This window comes from Embiotoca jacksoni, unplaced genomic scaffold (genome assembly GCF_022577435.1).
Source record: "Embiotoca jacksoni isolate LCO1_2020_lvr unplaced genomic scaffold, fEmbJac1.0.p SCAF_28, whole genome shotgun sequence".
Lineage (NCBI taxonomy): Eukaryota > Metazoa > Chordata > Actinopteri > Embiotocidae > Embiotoca > Embiotoca jacksoni.
Genome location: NW_027185379.1, coordinates 2,545,576 through 2,566,568, shown reverse-complemented (window position 1 = coordinate 2,566,568; position 20,993 = coordinate 2,545,576). Strand labels below are relative to the sequence as shown.

General features: G+C 41.4%; 1 protein-coding gene across 6 annotated transcripts in view; it reads left to right on the top strand.

Annotated features, from left to right (window-relative positions):
- tenm4 (teneurin transmembrane protein 4) overlaps nt 1-19,812 on the top strand; it is a 138,780-nt gene extending 118,968 nt beyond the window's left edge. For all 6 annotated transcript variants that reach the window (XM_069161183.1, XM_069161182.1, XM_069161180.1 and 3 more), the window contains 6 exons: nt 1,582-1,754; nt 4,711-4,946; nt 8,229-8,525; nt 9,560-11,174; nt 13,355-13,497; nt 16,837-19,812. In XM_069161183.1, coding sequence (XP_069017284.1) covers nt 1,582-1,754; nt 4,711-4,946; nt 8,229-8,525; nt 9,560-11,174; nt 13,355-13,497; nt 16,837-17,595 — 3,223 coding nt within the window. In that variant the 3' untranslated portion in view covers nt 17,596-19,812. The remainder of the gene's footprint in view (nt 1-1,581; nt 1,755-4,710; nt 4,947-8,228; nt 8,526-9,559; nt 11,175-13,354; nt 13,498-16,836) is intronic.
- The last annotated feature ends 1,181 nt before the right edge of the window (nt 19,813-20,993 follow it).

Sequence of the window (20,993 nt, the reverse complement as noted above, 5' to 3'; positions counted from 1 at the left end):
GTGAAGCTCAAGGAATGGAACTAGCTTAAGGCCCTAATTGAAACCGACAGAGTTTGGGTCACGGATCAAGCTGGGCCGTGTAGGGTTGCTCTAGAATGAGATTTCTGTCTTGTGGACTCAGTCTTTTGTGCAGAGGTGACAGGAACACGAAGACATGAGTTGGAAATTAAAAGTGGTACAGTGCAGATACCATGTAACTTGTAGTGCTTTCACTGCAAAAACGTTGATTGCATGATGAAGACAGGGAGAGTGTCCTGCTGATAAAAAATGAGCGCTATCAAAAGAAATCAAATGCTTAGATTTAAATTACTCTGCTATTTACTATTTCCTGAAGTGGAAGGCTTAGCTTGAAATGCATCTATGATTCCTAGTCCCTGGTACAGTTGAGATCAGATAACATTTATCTCTGGGAGATAATTCCTCTCCCACTCTTCCTTTCCATATTGGATATTTGAGATGGCAGCGCTGAGGAAATATCTGTAAACCAGCACCCGCCATCTCATTTATTAGAGGCTTTATTATGGCAGGCGGTAACATCGAAGAGGTTTTTCTAATCTGTATTCAGTGCACAGATAAAAGTCTTCATTCTAAGCAATGCATTGTTCCACACTCCCATTCAGGAACACTGGCAATGTGAAATATTTAAAATTTTCCAATGTTGATGTGCACTCTGAGCAAAATGAAACAATCTGGCCACTCATGTTCCTTGAATGTGATGAACAGACTGATTTGTGTGCTTGGGAAGATGTTGCATCTCTCCAAGGAGTCGCACCTCAGTGCTCCTCTTTGATAGGCTGTATAATGACATGAGGTGATGCCACTAATCCTTTAAGCTAAGAAGCAGTTTTCCAAATGGAAAAATGAGTGTGCTTTTTCATTTTGTCATGACAGTTTTCCCTTTTCAATTGTTTTGTTTTTTCTCTTTTGCATGATTCTGTAATTTTTTTAATTCACTCACCTATTCAGAAGCAGTTATACTGCATCAATACCCCTTTCTCATCCTGTTGAAAGAGGTGGAAAAGCTTCTAGGCCCACCCACTCTTACTTTAATGAATAGAGACATGCTGCAAATATTGTACCCTTTTTAAAAGTTGTGTTGATTCTGCTCCAATGATTAACACTGATAGTTTTGAGTTTTATTACTTCTGGGTGCCAGCGCTGATAGATTTGCTGCTGTGTTTACTGCTTGTGTTGTCACACTTCCACAATTTGTGACGCCAAGGAGGAGATATCGAACTCTACAAAATACTGCCAGTCCCTACCTGTAATTGCCACCGGTACAGTTTTTCCTAGAAGACTTTATTTACAGAGAGCAGCTCATAATCACAGCAAATCTGAGATGACAGAAAAACTCATGAGTTACATTGATGTATCTACATGCATTTATGCATACCTAAACTGCATGTATGATTATGATTGCTTCCTTGTGCTTTACCGAAAAACTCAACGAGGCTCAGTAAATTGCTCAACGTCAAACTGCTCCACTGTTTAGGATTCTGTCATAGTTTCTGTTTTTACGCACTTTCAGATGACATGCCTCTCTTTGCCTTCTGTGGTTCACATCAGTGTATTTCTTTGTAGGTATGACAGTTACGGGCGTCTGACTAACATCACGTACCCCACGGGCCGAGTGAGCAGCTACCGTACAGATGCCGACAGCTCAGTCCACATCCAGACAGAGGGTTCCAACAAAGAGGATATCACTGTCACTACCAACCTGTCAGCCTCTGGCACCTTCTACACACTTATGCAGGGTGAGTGTTTTTTGTGTTTTTTTACAGTTGCTCATCAGTCGAGCAGGTTATTTTTTAAGGTATTTTGTGTCAGTGGAAGTACCGAAAGCTTTAACTTTGCATCATCAATGCAAGCTGGGATTATATACTGTACAGTAAGTATCATAGAGGATGCTCCTGTACTACATTTCAAACACTTTTTTTTTATAATTGGCTTTGATGTGCAACTTGTAGAAGGTATATAGACACAGACTTTATAGCCTTATGAACAGCTTGGTTGCCTGTGCAGTATATGAAGTAATCACAATTGGGAGGAAATGTGATACAGGAAGCTCTGTTGTAGAGGCCAATTGCTCCTTGTAGGAAGCCCCAAGGCAAGCTAGTGTCAGGTGAGGGACGAGACAAAAAGCAGTTCAGAGATGTCTGTGGACTGTCACTTTGGGATAGACCGTTTTTGAATTAAAGCTGCTCGGGATGGGAGCTCTTGTCTCAGCCTGGTTGGGCTCAGCCTCACAGAGTATTGAGGGCTGCCACCATGTGGGCTAACCTGCAGTTTTAACTGGGCCCGCTCAGTTAAAGAGTACTGCCCTGAAGACAGTACTCTTCATTACTGTTAGTAATTACTGTTAGTAATGAAGAGTATGGATGATCTAGAAAAAACAGGACTTGGCTTCTTGACAGATACGTAGCTGTTGACTTTTCCAAATGTAATTTCTCAGTGCTTCGGACCAAACAACTAGAATTAGACTTTATTCTACTAGACTGAGGTGGAGACAGACATTTCAGATGCAGATATCTCAAAACCTTAGTTAAAAACAAAAACAAAAAAACCCCACTTTCACGGCTACATTTAGGGTTTGGAGGACTTTATGTCTCAGGACTTAGCAATTATAATAGTACTCACAGTTGTATTTGTTGCTCTTCTGACTGTAATAACATGACACAGTCGCTTCCATTTCTCCAAAAATGAAACAAATATTGATCTTCTGTCATGAAAAACAACATCATAGAACACAATGCTGGTGGTCCATACAAGATACATAAGGAGAGCTCAAAAAAACTTTTTTTTGTACACATCAAGGCGTTATCAAATCCTGTTTTAGCTTGACCCATTGCTTCATTAATTGCAGATTGATAGCTTTGATCTTTCTGGAGCTTCTTTAGTTTTTAAAAGACGACTCCGCCCACGCCCCATTCCACCCTGGAACTTCTGATTTTGATTTATTTTATTTTCTCTTCTCTCTGGGACTTCTGTCTCACTGCAAAGCTGTGTCTGAAACAGAAGATGACCGTCTCTGGTTTCTCACTGCTGTTTAACAGAGTGGTCACCTCCATGTTCTGACCTTGTCTTAGACATCTGCCTGTGAGAAGCAAGGCGCCAGGAACTCAGCTGTTAATTAATTCACTATTGTCTGCTTTGTAAGCTGGCAACTGGGTGATCACATAACACACGGATGCTCTGCTTTCAAGAATCCTTTCTGTTCATCTGGCTGTGTTTTTGTCCTCTTTTCTGCAACCTTCAACACAATTACGGTATTTAAAGCTGATATCTTTAAGATTCAAACGACAAAGGTGAGACTCGAGGAAGATTTACAGTTACAGCTCCAGTCAGTTGTAGAGTCAACATGAAATATTAGAAAATATCAAATATAAAAGTACCAAATTTATACTTGTCAAATTCTAATATAGCCTACTAAATAAAGTAGGAAGGTGCAGTAAAGGGAAAAAAAGATGAAGTCTCCATGTAGAGTAGTTACCAGCTCATATTACAAACCATACCTGCATTATACATATAACTATCTTAACAAACTCAGTATGTTTTTATTCTTCAACAAAAATGTTATTCGGTTAATAACTAAAAACTGGTGAGCCTTATCATGTTCAGATATACTGCTCCATTATTTGTTTTAAGCAGACACTGTTGAGCAGATCGCCCACAACCCCCACCCTCCCCCGCCGAACTGTATGCATGCACGAGTGTGAACTCCCCAGTTCAGCAGTATTTCCAGCTTTATCTGGTCTCAGGGGCCTCCTTTTGGTCGGGTCTGGCCCAGAGGTCTTTGGTCAACCCTTCAAGTGTCTGCATGATGGAGTGAGGTAAGGGCCAGTGTAAGGTCAGCCCTGCCTCCTCTACCCATTTGTCTAGTCACAACAGCACAACCACGCTCTGCGAGGCTTTGTGCAAGAGAAAAAGACACAAAACTCCATCTTACCATGTAACGTTTACTGAACATCCATCCTGTCAATTGAACATCAACACAAGGAAATTGCAGTGTATGTTGAGATTAATTTGTATTTATTTTTTTACTGTTAAGTGATGTGAACTAATTAATGTAGTGTTTAACAAACCATTTATTTTCCATCATTCGTATTGAGAATGGTATTCATTCTGGTCTCTGTCGGTCTGCTGACAGGAGACAAGGAGGAGGCATTCTCTGATACATGTATATGATATGCTCAGTGGAAACATTTAGTCACTGGTCTGGAGCTGGAACACAGGCTGTCGTCACCTGGGCACTGTAACAGACGAGCTCAGATTTATTCCTCCTCGTGAATGTGTGTGTGTGTGTGTGTGTGTGCGTGTGCGTGTGCGCGCATATACGTGTCTACATTATGTGTATTTCACCCTCCCTTCTGTGTGGCCACAGGCAAGCCAGCAGTGTTGATAGTTTTCATTCCTCCCATAGCCTCCAGGCTGCTGCAACAGCTGTAAAACTTTACTTTTCTGGCCCTGTGAAACCTCTCACTATTGATCTTTGTTGTCACAGACCCAACATTATTGCAGTCGTTCAGTTAAATACTGCTGCTAAAGGCTTTATTTTTTGCTGAGCAGCCATTTTAGGTCATTATGTTTGTGTCTCCCTGAAATGAATATTAGATTTAGTCCTCTTATATCAGCTGTAAGAAGCTCTGATTATTTCTCCCCTTCTGATCCCAATCATGGCCGTTTTCTCCTCTGCCTTCTCTACGTACTCAGATCAAGTTCGGAACAGCTACTTTATTGGTTTGGATGGTTCACTGCGGCTAGTTTTGGCCAACGGTATGGAGGTATCACTGTACACTGAGCCCCACCTGCTGGCTGGCACAGTCAACCCCACAGTGAGTAAGAGGAACGTAACCCTGGCTATCGACAACGGCCTCAACCTGGTGGAGTGGCGACAGAGGAAGGAGCAGGCTCGTGGCCAGGTCACGGTGTATGGACGCAGATTAAGGGTGAGGATGCTGTCTTGCTAAGAGTTACTCGTGGGTTTACACATGGGTTTTCATTTTTAGGTCAACTGTCTCATGCCTTACATTTTATTTATTTAAGTGAATGGGTAAATTCCATTCTTGCAGTAATGCCACTACTGCAAAGTGCATCACATTCAAGCAGTTACACTGAAAACTCTCTCTAATAATTGACTTCATACACCAGAAAAAAGTTTAGATTCTCCAAAGGAAAGAATTTCAAACTGAGATCTGATGGTGCTGGATATATTGTGAGCACAACTGCTTTGGTCTCAATGATTTCACTGAGGAATCTGCACAGCTGTACAGAAAAGTGTTTAGGTTGGCTGTATAAGGTCACAATGACATGTCAGAAGGTTTAAATAATTAATGAAGTTCCCGCTTTTAACATTGGAGATTTCAAAAACAGTGCCTCATAACTATAAGTCAGTGTTTTGGTTTGTGATAGGCCTTCAGCCGGATGGATGTTTTATTCAGACTTGACTTTCTGGATCATATTGGATCCTCTCAGCCATACCTGAAGCAGCACACCCACACCAGTGCAGCTTATCACGAATGGTCCGAATGTAACTAAATACATGTGACTCACTGTTTTAATAAGTATAATCCCTAAAATAAAAAAAATAAAAACTTTTTTGGTTCAAATCCAAATTCACAGAGTGACTGGATAAATAGCCTGACACAGTTGCACACAGAATATCAACAGGTCCCTTTTCATAACGTAATAAACAACTAGAATGTGCCACTGGACATAACTATTAACACACAGAGCACAAATAAAAATGTGTCCTGATTGATTGATTTGTATTGTTTTCCTTGCTTCATTTAAGCAAATAACCACTTTGGTGAAGTTGTCTTCCAAATTCTCTGGGAGGCAACACAGCTAATGGGGAGGTGCCACTTTGTCTGTCATTGGCTGTTCATTTAATGGCCTTGTCATCCCTTTGGAAGTGAAAGCGTCTAATGTATGTTACAGACAATGGCCCCAGGGGTGAGATAGGAAATGGGAGCAGCCTAATGGCAAGAACAGAGGGGATGAACAGAGCTTGAATCATTGAGCGACCTTGAGTGACATGTCAAGTGATATTACGTGGGTGGCTGGGTGAGTGTGTGGCATTGCAAAGGAAGCTTTTTGCGGGGGGGGCGGGGGGTTTCAATGCAGAACAGAGAGATGCATGAGAACAAGAGGCAACTGTGTGGCTCTGACTTCACAGATTGTTTCTGTCTGTGTTTTTTATTTGTTACACTGTTGAACTGCTCTGCGTGTTATTTGTGCTGCGCAGTTGATGGTCCCACACAAAATCACCTCCTCCTAGTTTGAGTAGTTTGTAAATGTACAGTAATGACAGAAGTCTTGCAGCTGCCACTCCCTCATAGGAAGGATCTTTATCCAACTTCAATGTGGAATTAAAAGACGAGAAGCAGTTTAATATCATCGTAGTGGCTTGTCCAGCAGTTTGTTCAAAAAAGAAACGAGTTGTGAACAAATACAAAAGATAGAATGTGTTTTCTTTGATTGCACTGAGAATAAATGTAAGTGGTGTTCTCGAAGAAAACAGTCACTGAATTGAATTAATCATGAGAACTGATGATAGGCATTTTCACTTGTATAATGACAGATTGAGATTGTCATTTGACACAAAAATCTTTGATATTGATTGCGAGATCAGATGTCACTGTAATGTTTTATGTTGAAAGCAAATGTAACATTATTAGGGTGGTGTACCCAATGATTTCTCTTCTGTTTCTGCACACTCACTATCTTTGAGAAATTTCCAAGGTGATGTCCAATTTGAAATAATTCCCCTTGGGTGAGTTTCCAATCTCATGGGATGTTGGGATCGCTACTGTAGGACAGTTTTCCTTCTACAGGAAAGTCTTTGGGAAACTATTTTGGCATGAGGAGTTTTGCTCAACAGACAGTCTATGAAAGAGTCTGAAACACTGAAGACAGTCTTAGTCTTTAATACCCCTAACTTCTCTCTAAGAATTGTCTAAAAGGTGTCGTAATTTCAGTGAAGGCTGACACTTTTTATGACAGTATTTGAAAGGGGAAGAAAAGCTAACTAATGTGGATCACTCTGTTCTTATTTCTAAATCATTTAAAGGATCCCCACCCCTCTTCGTCTTGGAGTGCAAATTGCCTGTGCTACTCCAAATGTTCATGAATTGGTGCTCCTCGTTATTCTGTTGGTTTTAGTGTGAGGTAATCCTCTCGATTAGGTATCAGTGTCATTAATTGCTTCTGGTGTAATTGTCCCTTCACAGATGAGAGACCAAAGCATGGTTCTCTAAATGCGAGATTAAAAAAAGGGAGGTTTTTCAGCGAGCCCTGCGCGACCCGCTCTGTAGCATGTTTCTGGAAAGTAGCCCGAAGCGGCTTTCTGAACCACTTGAATATGTTTTTATGTCTTGCCAAGCATTTTGCTAAGCCATATAATTGCACACCTGAAGAAAAATATTAATATTAAAAAATCATGATATTAATACAGAATCAAAGGGCTTAATTTTCCAAAAATTCACCAGATGGTGTTTTAAAGTAATGTTTTTTATGGAGATTCGCTCTGACCTGCAATCTAAGCTCTTGTCTCCTCTCAATTTCATTTCAATTTGTTTCTGTGGCTTCTGCTTACAGAGGCTGCTGACTTTATAGTAGAACTATTTAGGTTGATGTTTTTGGCTATTGCACAAGAGCTGCCTCCTGAAGCCTACACTTGCAGTGTTCTGACTACAGTGAGGCCAACGATACCTATTTTTAGGCTCATGAATTCAAAAGAGCTGTGTGTCACTTGAACAATGTTCTGAGTCACAGAGGAGAAGAAACGCTTTTTTTCCCCCCTTCTTTTCCAATTTACAGAAATGGCTAAATAAAATTATTAATCTGCGCCCAGTAATTCTCCTCAGTAAGCATTCAAAATGAATTTAATGATCAATGTGACTAATGTTTATTGCATGAATAGGCATAGTCCCACGAAGACTGTTACATTTTTACAGAAACAAAGAAATGTGGTAATTCTTACAATGTCATTACTTCAATGGCTCCTGCAGTACTGCGATAGAGCTGCACTGTTGTAATTAAAAGCTCTGAAAAGAAAAGTAAAACATAATCACTTTGTGATTAAAGGTGTCCTCGTAAGGCTCCACCTCAGAAGAGCAGTGCACCAATTCCTCTCTATCATTTCAAACCTCCAAACATGTCTGGTCCCACTCAATGAAGTTCCTGTGGTCAAATTAAATGTTTCTAACGGCCTGTTTCTTCTTTCATAGGTTCATAACAGGAACTTGCTATCTTTGGACTTTGACCGAATCACCAGAACAGAAAAGGTCTATGATGACCACAGGAAGTTCACACTTCGGATCCACTACGACCACGCTGGTCGACCCACTCTGTGGGCACCAAGCAGTCGTCTGAATGGAGTGAATGTCACCTACTCCCCTGGAGGGCACGTGGCAGGTATCCAAAGAGGTACCATGTCCGTGCGCATGCTTTACGACCTGAACGGCAGAATTACATCCCAGATATTTGCCGATGGTAAATCTTGGAGCTACACTTATCTTGAAAAGGTACGGATTTTTTGGCACTGTAAGATGATTTAGTGGTTTAAAGATAAAGACTTGATATAAGACTGTTGTACAGATAAATTGTAGCTGTGTGTTCGTATTTAAAATATGTTGAGATATTTTAGGCTGGAGTCAAAAGTTTACTTGAAACACTCCAGCCGTATTTGTGCTGAATTATCAGGCTCGAGCATAGATATGAGCCAAAATATAATTAAAATTGTCTGGTGCACTGCAGACATTAAACTTTGTTACCATAGTCTGACAGCAAAGTTCAACCTGAAATAGCTCTGATGAAAAGAAGAGTGAAATGTCACTTTCTTCTCACTAATTAAAGGGAAGTTTGTTTTAGAAAGGTTGAAGATCTGCAAACTCTTAATGTTGTGACGGCCTAACGATGGATTTAAAATTTAGATGGATTGAAAATGTTCTGTTTGCTGAGTTGTGATAAATCAGGTTGTTCATACTGTTTGGATAAAAAAACAAAACAAACAAAAAAACCATAAAGAAAGAACAAGAAGCAGCTTGTTTGTTTTTAAGGAAATCTTAATGTCAGAGGAATATCTCAACTTTCATGATGGAATTTAGATTTTGACTGACTTAGATACGCCTGCATGCATTTGACATTTTGCATTTCCTTTTGTGGTTTACCATCTCAGTGTATTGTACACTACACTTACTGACTATAAACAATATTAACATAAACTATAGATGTATAGATTACTTTGAATTATGTCTGCATCTTTTATTTTATTTTATATATTTCATATAAATTAAGATATTTTAATATTTTAAAAACTAATTGTAAGAACTTAGACTGATTTGAAAAATAGCTATTACTTATCTTTAAGTAATAGCTATTTTTCAAATTAGTCTATTTTCATTTTTATCTTCTCTTATTTTATGAGACCAAAGTTTTATTTAACAGCAAATACATCAAATTCTGTCTGTTGTCTTCAAGGTGAGAGTTTTAAATATAATCAGTTTTACACTGTATTGCAATTACATAACGAGTGCTCTGTTTCCTGTCCTTTTTACAGTCCATGGTACTGCTGCTTTACAGCCAGAGGCAGTATATCTTTGAATTTGACAAGAATGATCGACTCTCCTCTGTGACCATGCCAAATGTAGCACGGCAGACCCTGGAGACCTCCCGCTCCATTGGCTACTACAGAAACACCTACTGGCCCCCTGAAGGTAACGCTTCAGTGCTTCAGGACTACAGTGAGGACGGCCAGTTGCTGCAGACCACCTACCTGGGCACAGGCCGCAGGGTCATCTACAAATACGGAAAGCTTGCCAAGCTGCTGGAGATTCTCTATGATACCACACGCATCGGTTTCTCCTACGATGAAGTGGCAGGCATGCTGAAGACTGTCAACCTGCAGAGCGAGGGCTTCACCTGCACCATCCGCTACCGCCAGATCGGCCCACTGATTGACAGGCAGATTTTCAGATTCAGTGAAGAGGGCATGGTCAATGCCAGATTCGACTATGTCTATGACAACAGTTTCCGTGTCACAAGCATGCAGGCCGTCATTAATGAAACACCCCTGCCAATCGACCTATATCGCTATGACGATGTGTCCGGCAAAACAGAGCAGTTTGGCAAATTTGGAGTGATATATTATGACATAAATCAAATTATAACCACAGCAGTGATGACCCACACCAAACACTTCGATGCTTACGGCCGAGTGAAGGAGGTCCAGTACGAGATCTTTCGTTCACTCATGTACTGGATGATGGTGCAGTATGACAATATGGGGCGGGTGGTGGCCAAGGAGCTAAAAGTTGGGCCTTATGCCAACACCACTCGCTACACATATGAGTACGATGCTGATGGTCAACTCCAGGTGGTTTCCATCAATGACAAGCCTCTGTGGAGGTACAGCTATGACCTAAACGGCAACTTGCACCTCCTCAGCCCTGGAAACAGCGCACGTCTGACACCACTACGCTACGACATCAGAGACCGTATCACTCGCTTGGGAGACGTCCAGTACAGGATGGATGAGGATGGTTTCCTTAAGCAGCGAGGGAACGACTACTTTGAGTATAACTCGGCCAGCCTGCTGATTAAAGTGTACAACAAAGTGAGCGGTTGGAGCATCAGGTACCGGTACGACGGCCTGGGCAGGAGGGTGTCCAGCAGAAGCAGCACCGGCCACCACCTGCAGTTCTTCTATGCCGACTTATCCAGCCCTACGCGGGTCACCCACATGTACAATCACTCCAGCTCTGAGATCACGTCACTGTATTATGACCTCCAGGGTCACCTGTTTGCCATGGAGTTAAGCAGTGGGGATGAGTTTTATGTGGCCTGTGATAACATAGGCACCCCTCTGGCTGTGTTCAGTGGCTCAGGTCTCATGATCAAGCAGGTACTCCACACAGCCTTCGGAGAGGTTTACCTTGACACCAACCCCAGCCTGCAGCTCATAATAGGCTACCAAGGCGGCCTGTATGAGCCTCTCAGTAGACTGGTCCACATGGGCAGACGGGATTATGATGTCCTCGCTGGCCGTTGGACAACACCTGACCATGAGATCTGGAAACGTCTCAACAGCAACCACATTGTGCCATTCAACTTGTACATGTTCAAGAATAACAATCCTCTCAGCCATAACGAGGAGATAAAGTGCTACATGACAGGTGAGATCTCTCAACTGACCCATGTTTTTCAGAGATGAGATGATTCATTTTCAAAAGAAAAGGAAACATAAATCCATCTAACCATCCTCCAGACTAGGCAGCAGCTTGGCGTCAACGCAGTTACAGTGGATTTCAGTGATAGATGAGAGTCATGGCAAAACAATTATTAAAGAGTTACAAATTATCAGAACATTTATGGTCTTCTAAAACCACAGCTGCCATCTTCGGCCAAGTATCAAGCTGTAATCTTGTCAAGGCCACATTTTAAGTCTGCATTTTACAGAAGCAAGTTTCTCAACCAACTATTGAGGAAAATGTTATACTAAACATTAAAACATTAAACATCTCATATGGGAACAGGTAAATCACACAAAATCTAAAAAAAAAAAAACATGTGAATGCAGAGTGCCTTTGTAGAATTTGATGTACAAAATCAAGTGTAAAATATAACTCTTAACAACTGTAAATAAAAGTAAGAAAGATTCAAAAAGATTTTTACAAGTACTTAAATAAAAATGGCAATTTGACTGAGTAAAGTGAGTCACACTAAAGTAATCAAGGAGGCTCTGAACCTCGTTCAAACATCAAACTGCTATTCTTTGCAGTAAACAACAGTTATTTCAGCTTTTTCTGTCACATTTGTGTGTTTTTATTCAAAACAACAAGCCACTCTTGGAGGAACAGTCCCTGCCAAAATACAATTTAAAAGCCGTGTGCTTCTGAGGTTTTTAAGAGCTTCCTCACTGGGACACTGAGGTGTATGTGTGTGTTTGCGTGTGTGTGTGTGTGTGTGTGCATACGTGCATGCATCTCTGCTCATGCATGTGCCCGCTGGCTATCGTTTTGGAAACGCTCAAAGGGAACAATGCTCGACGGCAAAGCCCTCTCTGTTGTTGAACACTCAGGTCCCTTCGCAGAAATATTCTGTGCACTTTGTGGAAGGGAGGAGGAAAATGGCAGTGTGAGCACCCCAGTGGCGAAGCAGAGCACAATGGATCCATAGAAACCACAGCCTGGGCTGGTTGTATCAACCTTTTTAGCTGGAAGGAAAACAGCATTGTAAAGGATACTCTGTGAATACTCTGTAGATTAAATCATCGACTTATATTTACTCAATAATGCTTAAATTGGCTGTGGAATAATATAATTTTTTTTTACCTTTTATGGTTTATTCATTAACCCGTAGACATTACTGAAAAGGAAAAGAGGCACTTTTTGTTCAGGGTCGACTCTATCCTTCCACTTCTTTCTGTTCAACAAAGCCATTCAACTGCCTGCCAAACCGAAAGGCGTTCAGCTTCACCGTCCAGCATAAGGAGCTGACTGGCATTCGAATGCTAAGCAGACTCTGAGATAGATATACTGTAGTCGGTCTGTCTCAATTGTGATTGATGGCGCTGACATTTACATTCCATTCACTAAATTATCAGGGTCCTTTCATTGTCCTCAAACAAATTCTTATTTATAAAAAAAAGCTTTGTCAGGTGCCACAATGTGGCACTGCCAATCTGCACCCAACTTGCCCCCCAAGTGTCACAGCGGTGATTGTGCTGTCTACATTAAACACATTGAAACTCACGAGAAACAAATGCTCAGATTTAACAGGCTTTGCTTCCAGTCATGGCTGTAGCCTTCTCTGTACGATTCAGAATTAATTATAACTTATTACAGGGGCTGGCAGCAGCACCTATAACCAAAGTTTTGGTGGCTGCTATTAGACTAACCACATTATCTTGATTGCACGGATGTGAATCTCAGACACGTGAGTTTCCTCTCTTTTAGCATCTCATTAGAAAAAAAATGATTGCAGAAGTACCCGCTGAGTCTCCAAAATATCTCGTGTCCAAGTCTGGGCTGCTTTGATATGACATGAAATTATCGTAAATAATTATCAGCACAGCAGACACTCTCAGATGTCACTTGGCATTTCTGGGAGCCAGCTGAGTGTCATTAGTGTGGCACCTGCAGGAGTGGACATGAATCACCATCAGCATCTCAAGTGTTTAGCATATCTTGTCCACTTTTATAAACAAATGAAGTGCTCAGACTAGACCGAGGACTATTTCAAGGAGACAGCCACTTGACCGATGAATGTCAACTGTTCACATTTAACAAATTGACTCTCAGTGTTCTTTGTGGTTAAATATATGTACATCACTGTTTCGACCTCTCTCCTGCAGATGTGAACAGCTGGTTGGTGACCTTTGGCTTTCAACTTTACAACGTTATCCCTGGCTATCGTAAACCAAACACAGAGACCATGGAGCCATCCTACGAGCTGGTCCGCACCCAGGTCAAGACACAGGAGTGGGATAGCACCAAGGTAGTCACTCTCCCCCTATTCCACTTTTCATCTCGCCACAAATCATCTACTTCTGCCCCTCTCCTTTCTAACATCATTAGCAAGTAGGCATGCTCTGTGTAGCCAGACTCCCAAAGGAGCTGCCAGCTATCAGGCCAAAACATGGCCCAGTGAGCAAGGTCTCTGCCCCTATTCCTCATCTTGGGGAATGGGGTCAGGCTAAACAGCTCTTGTAATTGTCCTGCCATTAGGGAAATTCCCTCTCCATTCCCTCAACCACTGGTCATTGATTTCATCTCAGTTTTACACTGTTAGCCAAGGTCTGAGAGGTAGTAGACATGCTCTGATTCTCGCTTTTATCAGCCCTTTTAAGTTACCCCCAACCCACCTGAATTATTGAAGAGGCCACAGTTGTTTTCTTGGGTTCGGTTACAGCTAGACTAGTGAATGCTGGCCATCAAGAGAGCAGATTCATGTCGCATGACACTCTGGCTGTTACCTTAACACAGTGGCTATTTATTATTTTTATCTTTTTTTCTAAAAATGTGTTCTCATCTATTTGTAAGCCTAAAAGCTACTGGGATGATACAATACAAGGTTATCTAAATCTGTGACCTCTGATCTGACCAGCCAAGCATTAACAACACACACACACCAGGCCAGCATAATAAACAGACAAAGCAGTGATGTAAAAAAATTTGACACTATGAACTGTTATAACTATACACTTAATGTTTCCCATTTTGTTTCCTCACTCAATTCTGAATTTCATGACCGATTTCTATGCAATGACTCTTGAGAAATACTTATGAATCCACATTGTAAGTGTGCGGGTTAAATGTGTGTAGTGTAACACCGTAAGAAATCCCGGTTCTATCCTCATCTTGCACAGCCCGCTGTGGGAGGGTTACTGCCAAAGCCTGATCCACGCAGGGAAATCTCTGTACTCACCACAGGAAGCAAATCTGCATAGGAGTTGCAATTTAGGCAATATCTACAAGACATCCCCCTTATTTCCATTTTTTATATTTGAGAGTAGATCTGATGGAATAGTGATGTAGATCATAGAGGATAAATGCAGCACTCTCTTTCAGACACTTGCAATTCTGACGAACTGAAGTTTATTTGCAAAGGAAATCACTCGCTGCATGATGGATCAGATTTAAGTTTTAAAAGGTTTGTCATAATTTTAGGGAGGGTAACCCAACTGCTGCAAGCCAAGATATCAAGCCAGATGTTTACAGTTATATGGAAGCACTCTTGATAAAAAGGACTTTCATTGTGCTCGAATTAAATAAGTCAGATATGAGGCTATATTCAGTTTGTCTATGTTTGCTTCACTCACAAACACGAAATAGAAGTAGGTCCATTTGAGTAACAATATAATTGAAAGGAAATGTTTCATCTACGAATACCCATGGCAGACCTTATTATCTCTGAAAAAAAATCCTGTAATTGAAGCTTTATATAGCAAGGTTAGCCTAGATTGGGAGAATTTATTCAGGTTTGTGTGAGAGCGTTGCCTACAGCATACCTTTGGAGTATCTACTGTAAATGATATGTACAGAAAGATTGAAATAATTAGTCTTTAGTCAGGTGTAGGAGCTGAGGTATGATATTCGTACCTGGGTCCCTGTTGGATTTAAGTGGTTAATGCCACATTGGTACTCGCTGCAAATGGCCAGACCAGCCCAATTAGGTGCAGGGTTCTTTGAAGCATAAATATAACTTGACATATACATGTAGTATATCCTGTACAAATGGCTTTTATTCATTATTATTTGGGAGAAAAGTACGCCTGCGTTTTTATCGCTCTCCATTTAAGCCCCTTGTTTTGCCACCCTGCTGAATCCACACACAGATTGAAAAATGCCGTGAGTGGCCAGACAGATGAGGTTTGCGCTGCACAAGCTTGATCTCTCATTCTGGGTTGTGCTGGAGGCCTATTGCACCCCATGCTATGTGACTGATGCCTCACTGGGACTGTCCCGAGAGGCTGTTTCAGTAAAGTGGAGGACATTGCCCCGTGTCGCCCCCACCGCCCCTGGGATAGCTGACCGTGTCACACACTGGCACGGTAAACAAACACAGAGTGGCATGGTGTGAAGTGTCCCCCCAGGCCACGGCTCCCCAGGGGCCCAACAGCACAGCCGACCCCTCCCCCTCATACGTTTCCGCTTCGTGCAGGATCTTTTCGCGGTGTCACGTCAGAGAGCAGGTAGACATGCTCCGCAGCCCCACCCAACCCCCCAGCCAGTGGCCGCCTTCCAACTCCGGCTCAGAGACCGAATTGTAAACTGTGAAGACTTTGGCTGCGACTGGTTGACAAAAACTCCTCAGGATGCTCCCAGCCTCTTATCTTGGGCAATAGTAAGAAGGCGCAGTGTTGAGAGCCTTTTTGTTGCTACTCAGATGCGTTCAGGCAACTGTCTCATTAAGTGTGGGCCTGCTTCCATTTCATATCGTATTCCTCATTTTAACATCTTTCTTTCTTCCTGAGGAATATCTTTTGTCAAGTAGTATTAGGACAAAGTATTTATTTTGGCCAAAGGGAGAGTGGTATCTCTACAAAGCTTTGACCCCTTAGGGAAAGCGACATATACACTAGTTCCCCACAGACCCCTGTTTCATTTTCGGCACAGCATGGCTGTCAGAAAATAGCAATTTCACCCTTTTTCCAAATATCATGCCTGTCACAAATGATCAGAGACATTTGCATTTGTTGACAAACAACTCTGCCCCTACCTTGACGACGTGTAATACATTCCCAGCTGCAAAGTACCATGGATTGGTGGCATGCCATTAAAAATAGAAGCAATATCATCATTAATTTAAGTAACGTAATAAAGATATTTGCTTAAAATGGGATATGTATATTTTCTGTACCACCTTTCAATGTATTGTGTATCTTCAAGACCAGATATGTTTGGTCTATATTTATTTATTGTATAGAATACCCAGATTGTGTTTTCAGTTTTTAGTCTCATTTTTATTCTCATTCAGCCATACATACATGTTAGCAGAAAAAGAATAGCTCATACTCTGTAGTCGTAGCACTGAGTTTGAAATGTTTGAAGTGTTAATGAAACGGCACCAATCTCAGTTTTGAAAAGGAAACATTTGGAAGCAGACAGTGCTGCTCAGTCCCCATGCAGAGTAGGATACGTATAGAGAGTACAAATAAAGAAGCAATCAGAAGTAAATTTTTGGCAAATATTGAAGTTAAGAATAAGAACTGCTTCAAACAAGCAATATAGGATGATATTGTTTCAATAAATGTCTTGCTCAGAAAACAAACAAATGAAGAATGTAGCTGCTACGAGGACTGTGTGACCAAACAGTATTGTTTTTGTTTTCCAGTCTTTGCTGGGTGTTCAGTGTGAAGTTCAGAGGCAGCTGAAGGCCTTTGTGAAGCTGGAGCGTTTTGGCCAGATCTACAGGGCCAAAAGTGCTGGATGTCCGCAGACCGAGGCCAAAAAGATCTTTGCCTCTGGTGGCTCCATCTTCGGGAAGGGGGTGAAATTTGCTATCAGAGATGGTCGCATCAGTACCGACATCATCAGCCTAGCCAACGAGGACGGGCGTCGCATGGCTGCAGTTCTGAACGACGCGTTCTATCTCGAAAACCTCCACTTCACTATTACGGGAATGGATACCCACTACTTTGTCAAACTGGGCTCGGTGGAGGGAGACCTAGCCCTCATTGGAATGACGGTTGGCCGACGCACGCTGGAGAATGGCGTCAACGTGACGGTGTCTCAGGTCAACACCGTTCTCAATGGCAGGACTAGGCGCATTACCGACATCCAGCTACAATATGGCGCGCTGTGTCTGAATACGCGTTATGGCAGCAGTGTGGATGAGGAGAAAGCCCGAGTGTTGGAGCTGGCTCGGCAGAGAGCTGTCACCCAGGCTTGGGCCCGGGAGCGCCAGAGACTGAGGGACGGAGAGGAGGGCTCGCGAACCTGGACTGAGGGAGAGAAGCAGCAGCTCCTCGGCTCAGGGAAGGTGCAAGGCTACGACGGATTCTACGTGGTTTCAGTCGACCAATACCCGGAGCTGGCAGACAGTGTCAACAACATTCATTTCATGAGACAGAGTGAAATGGGCCGAAGGTGACATGAACACGAGGCTCTCGAGTGACAGACTCAGATTTTGGACATTGGACTTCTTGCCAAAGACAGTTGTGTACATGACCACATTTTTTTCTTTGACTGTGCCCAACTTGGTTTTTAATATACTGTAAAAAAGAAAACAAAATGGTTGCAATCAGTTGCACTGTATTAATAGAAGAGTGCCCTTCTCCATTTGAAGATTCTTTAACAGTCTTTGCCCTCCAAGTGCGGCTGCTAGAGGATGAAAATTTGCGATGTCTTTGACTCATTTTGTGACTCCATTTCCTCATCCCTGTTGGTGATTCTGTTCAAAGGAATCCAAGAGGAGTATTGGTAATGCATTATGTTCACTGGCTCACTCTGCTGCCAGACTTGCAGATTGTTATTCACAAGCTTGCTCCATTCTGCCTTTTCTGCGCCTCAGCCAAGGAGATTCCTTCTCTTTTAATCACTTCTTTTTTATACTTGAAACCCTCATAGCCCCAGTCATCCATAAATAATGAGAGATTTCTGTTGGCGGTAGAGCCCTTCATCAAAACCCCAGCTGAACTTGTCAAAGCACCTTCATTTGTGTGATGTCCTGTAATTTTTTTAAGAGGGGGCTTGATACTCATTTGTGGTCTTAGCTTGGAAGGCTTCAGTGCACCCTGACTGTGCATGTTGGCCTTTTTTATAAACTACAAAATTAGCAGAACTGCTTAATTAAGCTTAAATTTTATGGTGAAGCCAACAAACGAATATGAAGTCACTTTTTTTTTTCTTTTTATTAAGTGTGTATTTTATTTTTTAACTGGATTTTTTTTTTTTTTTTTTTTTTTTCCAAGGAAGGAACTAGAATAAATTGTTTTCTGCTCCTTTTTATTTGACTGTGGTCAAACAACTCGATTATGAAAATAGTGAAGAGCCAACCCTGTAAGAAAATACTGTGGAGTTAATGTCTGTATTAAACATCAAAAGGTATTTTACAGGAATGGTTTTGAATTCTATTTTAGTTTTGTTTTATATATAGCTATATGGATTAACAGTATAACAAATGTGAATTTAAAAAAATGTGAACTATTGTCCCTTTTATTGTTAATTGTTGTACTTGAACAATACTTAAGGGTGTTTGAACACATGGAATAAACTATGAAAGGTGGTTTAGTTAAATCAAGAACTGTGTTTTTCATTAGACGGACTGCATTTTACTGATCTCAATTGAATATAAAAGGCAGTCTTTGTTTATCCGTGGGCTTATGTCAGTATTCCTCACCACAATGTCCAATCAAATATAGCTTGGGATGAAAATATTTTTAAAAAGTGAGAATACAAAGAGAGTCAAAGAAACCAGTCTCATCAGTGATACATGCTACATTAACATATTGGCTGCTGTGATAGATAGGCTTTACATTGTGTTGCGGGTAAGATGAAAGACACAAATTGCCTTTGCCCTAAGGGCTGCCCGCAGGTCAGCATTGAAAGTGCTTTCATTCTCCAGAATAGGGCGCCACTTGGTCCCATAGCTGGCTGAAATGCATTAGACCTGCAGGTGTTCTAGTTCCGTTTACAGACTAAAGGTTGTCCATACACGGCAACCTTGGAAAATAACCCACATGGACACTTTCTAGCTCCCATATATCCGTGTCCCTCTCAGTGGATACCGCAAAGGACAATTTACCGCTGCTCATTCGAAAATGTCATGATGTAAAAACTCAAGAGGAATCGAGACTATTTTAGAAATTGTGACATTGATTTGACTTCTTTTTGAAAGATGCCAGGCCGCTGCACACTCTTGACTTTATCATTTTTTCCATCCAACATATTGAACTTGTTTGTGTGTGTTGGGGTGGCGGGAACATAATTGAGTTTCTCAATCTGTACAAATGATGAAGCAAACAGTACATGGTTATTATTTTTCTGATGTTGGTTGATTCAGTGGCATCTTGTTTCCAAAAAAATATGTATGTTCTACATAATATGAATGAAGGATATTTGCATTGTGGAATATTGCACTGAGAATTGTTGCGTCATAAGACTGTATCTTTTTCTAAAGTTTTGGACTCATTTTGAGTTTGGGTTTGTTCTCAACACTGTGTTTTTAGCGCTTCTCTTTGACTGTGTAAATAGAAAGACATCAAAGTAAGCTGTATATAAAATGCAAATGTAGATACCTCTTAGAGCTACATTGGTGACCCTGTGTAGTCTTAAGGTAGAAAAAAATAAAGGGAATATTTTGTGTTTATTTTTTGTGTTTTGTTTTGTATTTTGTGTTACAGAAAACATCTCGAACCGAAACTTGAGATGCAAAGAATATACAATAGGCTTTCTTAAGGTCATTTGCTTAGCCCCCTTGACCGTGAAGATTTTGATATCTTGCATACATTAATTCTCCCCCTACAATGCAGTCCATTTCATAATGAGTCATTTCATAGAATATGATAATGTAATGTAATGTAAACTAAATAACGACACCTGGTGCAAGGTGTCGTTATTTCGTTAAAAATGCTCCACAACCTGTTTACACCTCAGCTATTAAATTCTCACATGGTGAGAACATGTGGCAAAATCACCACTACATAAATTATAGTTTATTTTAAAAAATTCTTAACAGTGAATATATTCACCTGCCATAAGACAGGAAAGTGTCAGAGGATGATGTGCACAACCTGACTATTAATTAACCTGTCAAAGTTGAGGAACAAACCTTTGATGTTCCAAAAGCCACCATGAGACTGTTTTTAAACTTGATAACTTTGTTGAAACAAGTGGAGCACAGGGTCTAATCCTGTTAGCAGGCGGGATGGCTCAGGAGGTAGCTGCCAGTATGTGGTGGCGGCAAGGGAGCTTGGAACATTTACACTCACTGCAGGCAGAGCTGAGCTGTGTGCCCAGAAGAAAGCATGATGGCCTGTTTTAGCGAAGCAGACAGAACTCCCTCATTTGTTCTTCTCCACTTTGCATTAATGTGAGCCAAGGAAACCGCTGATCTCTCTGCGTGAAGAACAGGCATCACAGGAAACGATCACAGTCCTGTGTTTGCGTCAGCTCGTTTGACTGCACCGAAGGAAATTTCAAATCTGTGGTTTTTCATTTTCCTTGAAACATCCTGAGCCTTGAGGCCCACATGCCTGCGGTAAAGAAGATTTCTCTACAGAGAACACAAAGTCCTGCTAACAGGGAGCCGGCGCAAGAAGAGTTGTGCTGCTGGAGAGAAGCAAAGTGTCCTGTATCCTGCAGGACTGTAGTCCTATTGTAAAATCATGATAACAAAACCTTACCTCAACCAGGAGAGCAGGCTGCTACAATTATGGACTCATGTCTAATTAAGAGTGTGAATTTGGCATTGTTGGAAGGATGGAGCATCAACAGCCATTAATATGATTCATAAAGCTAAATGTTTGCATTTTAATTATTCACTGTTAA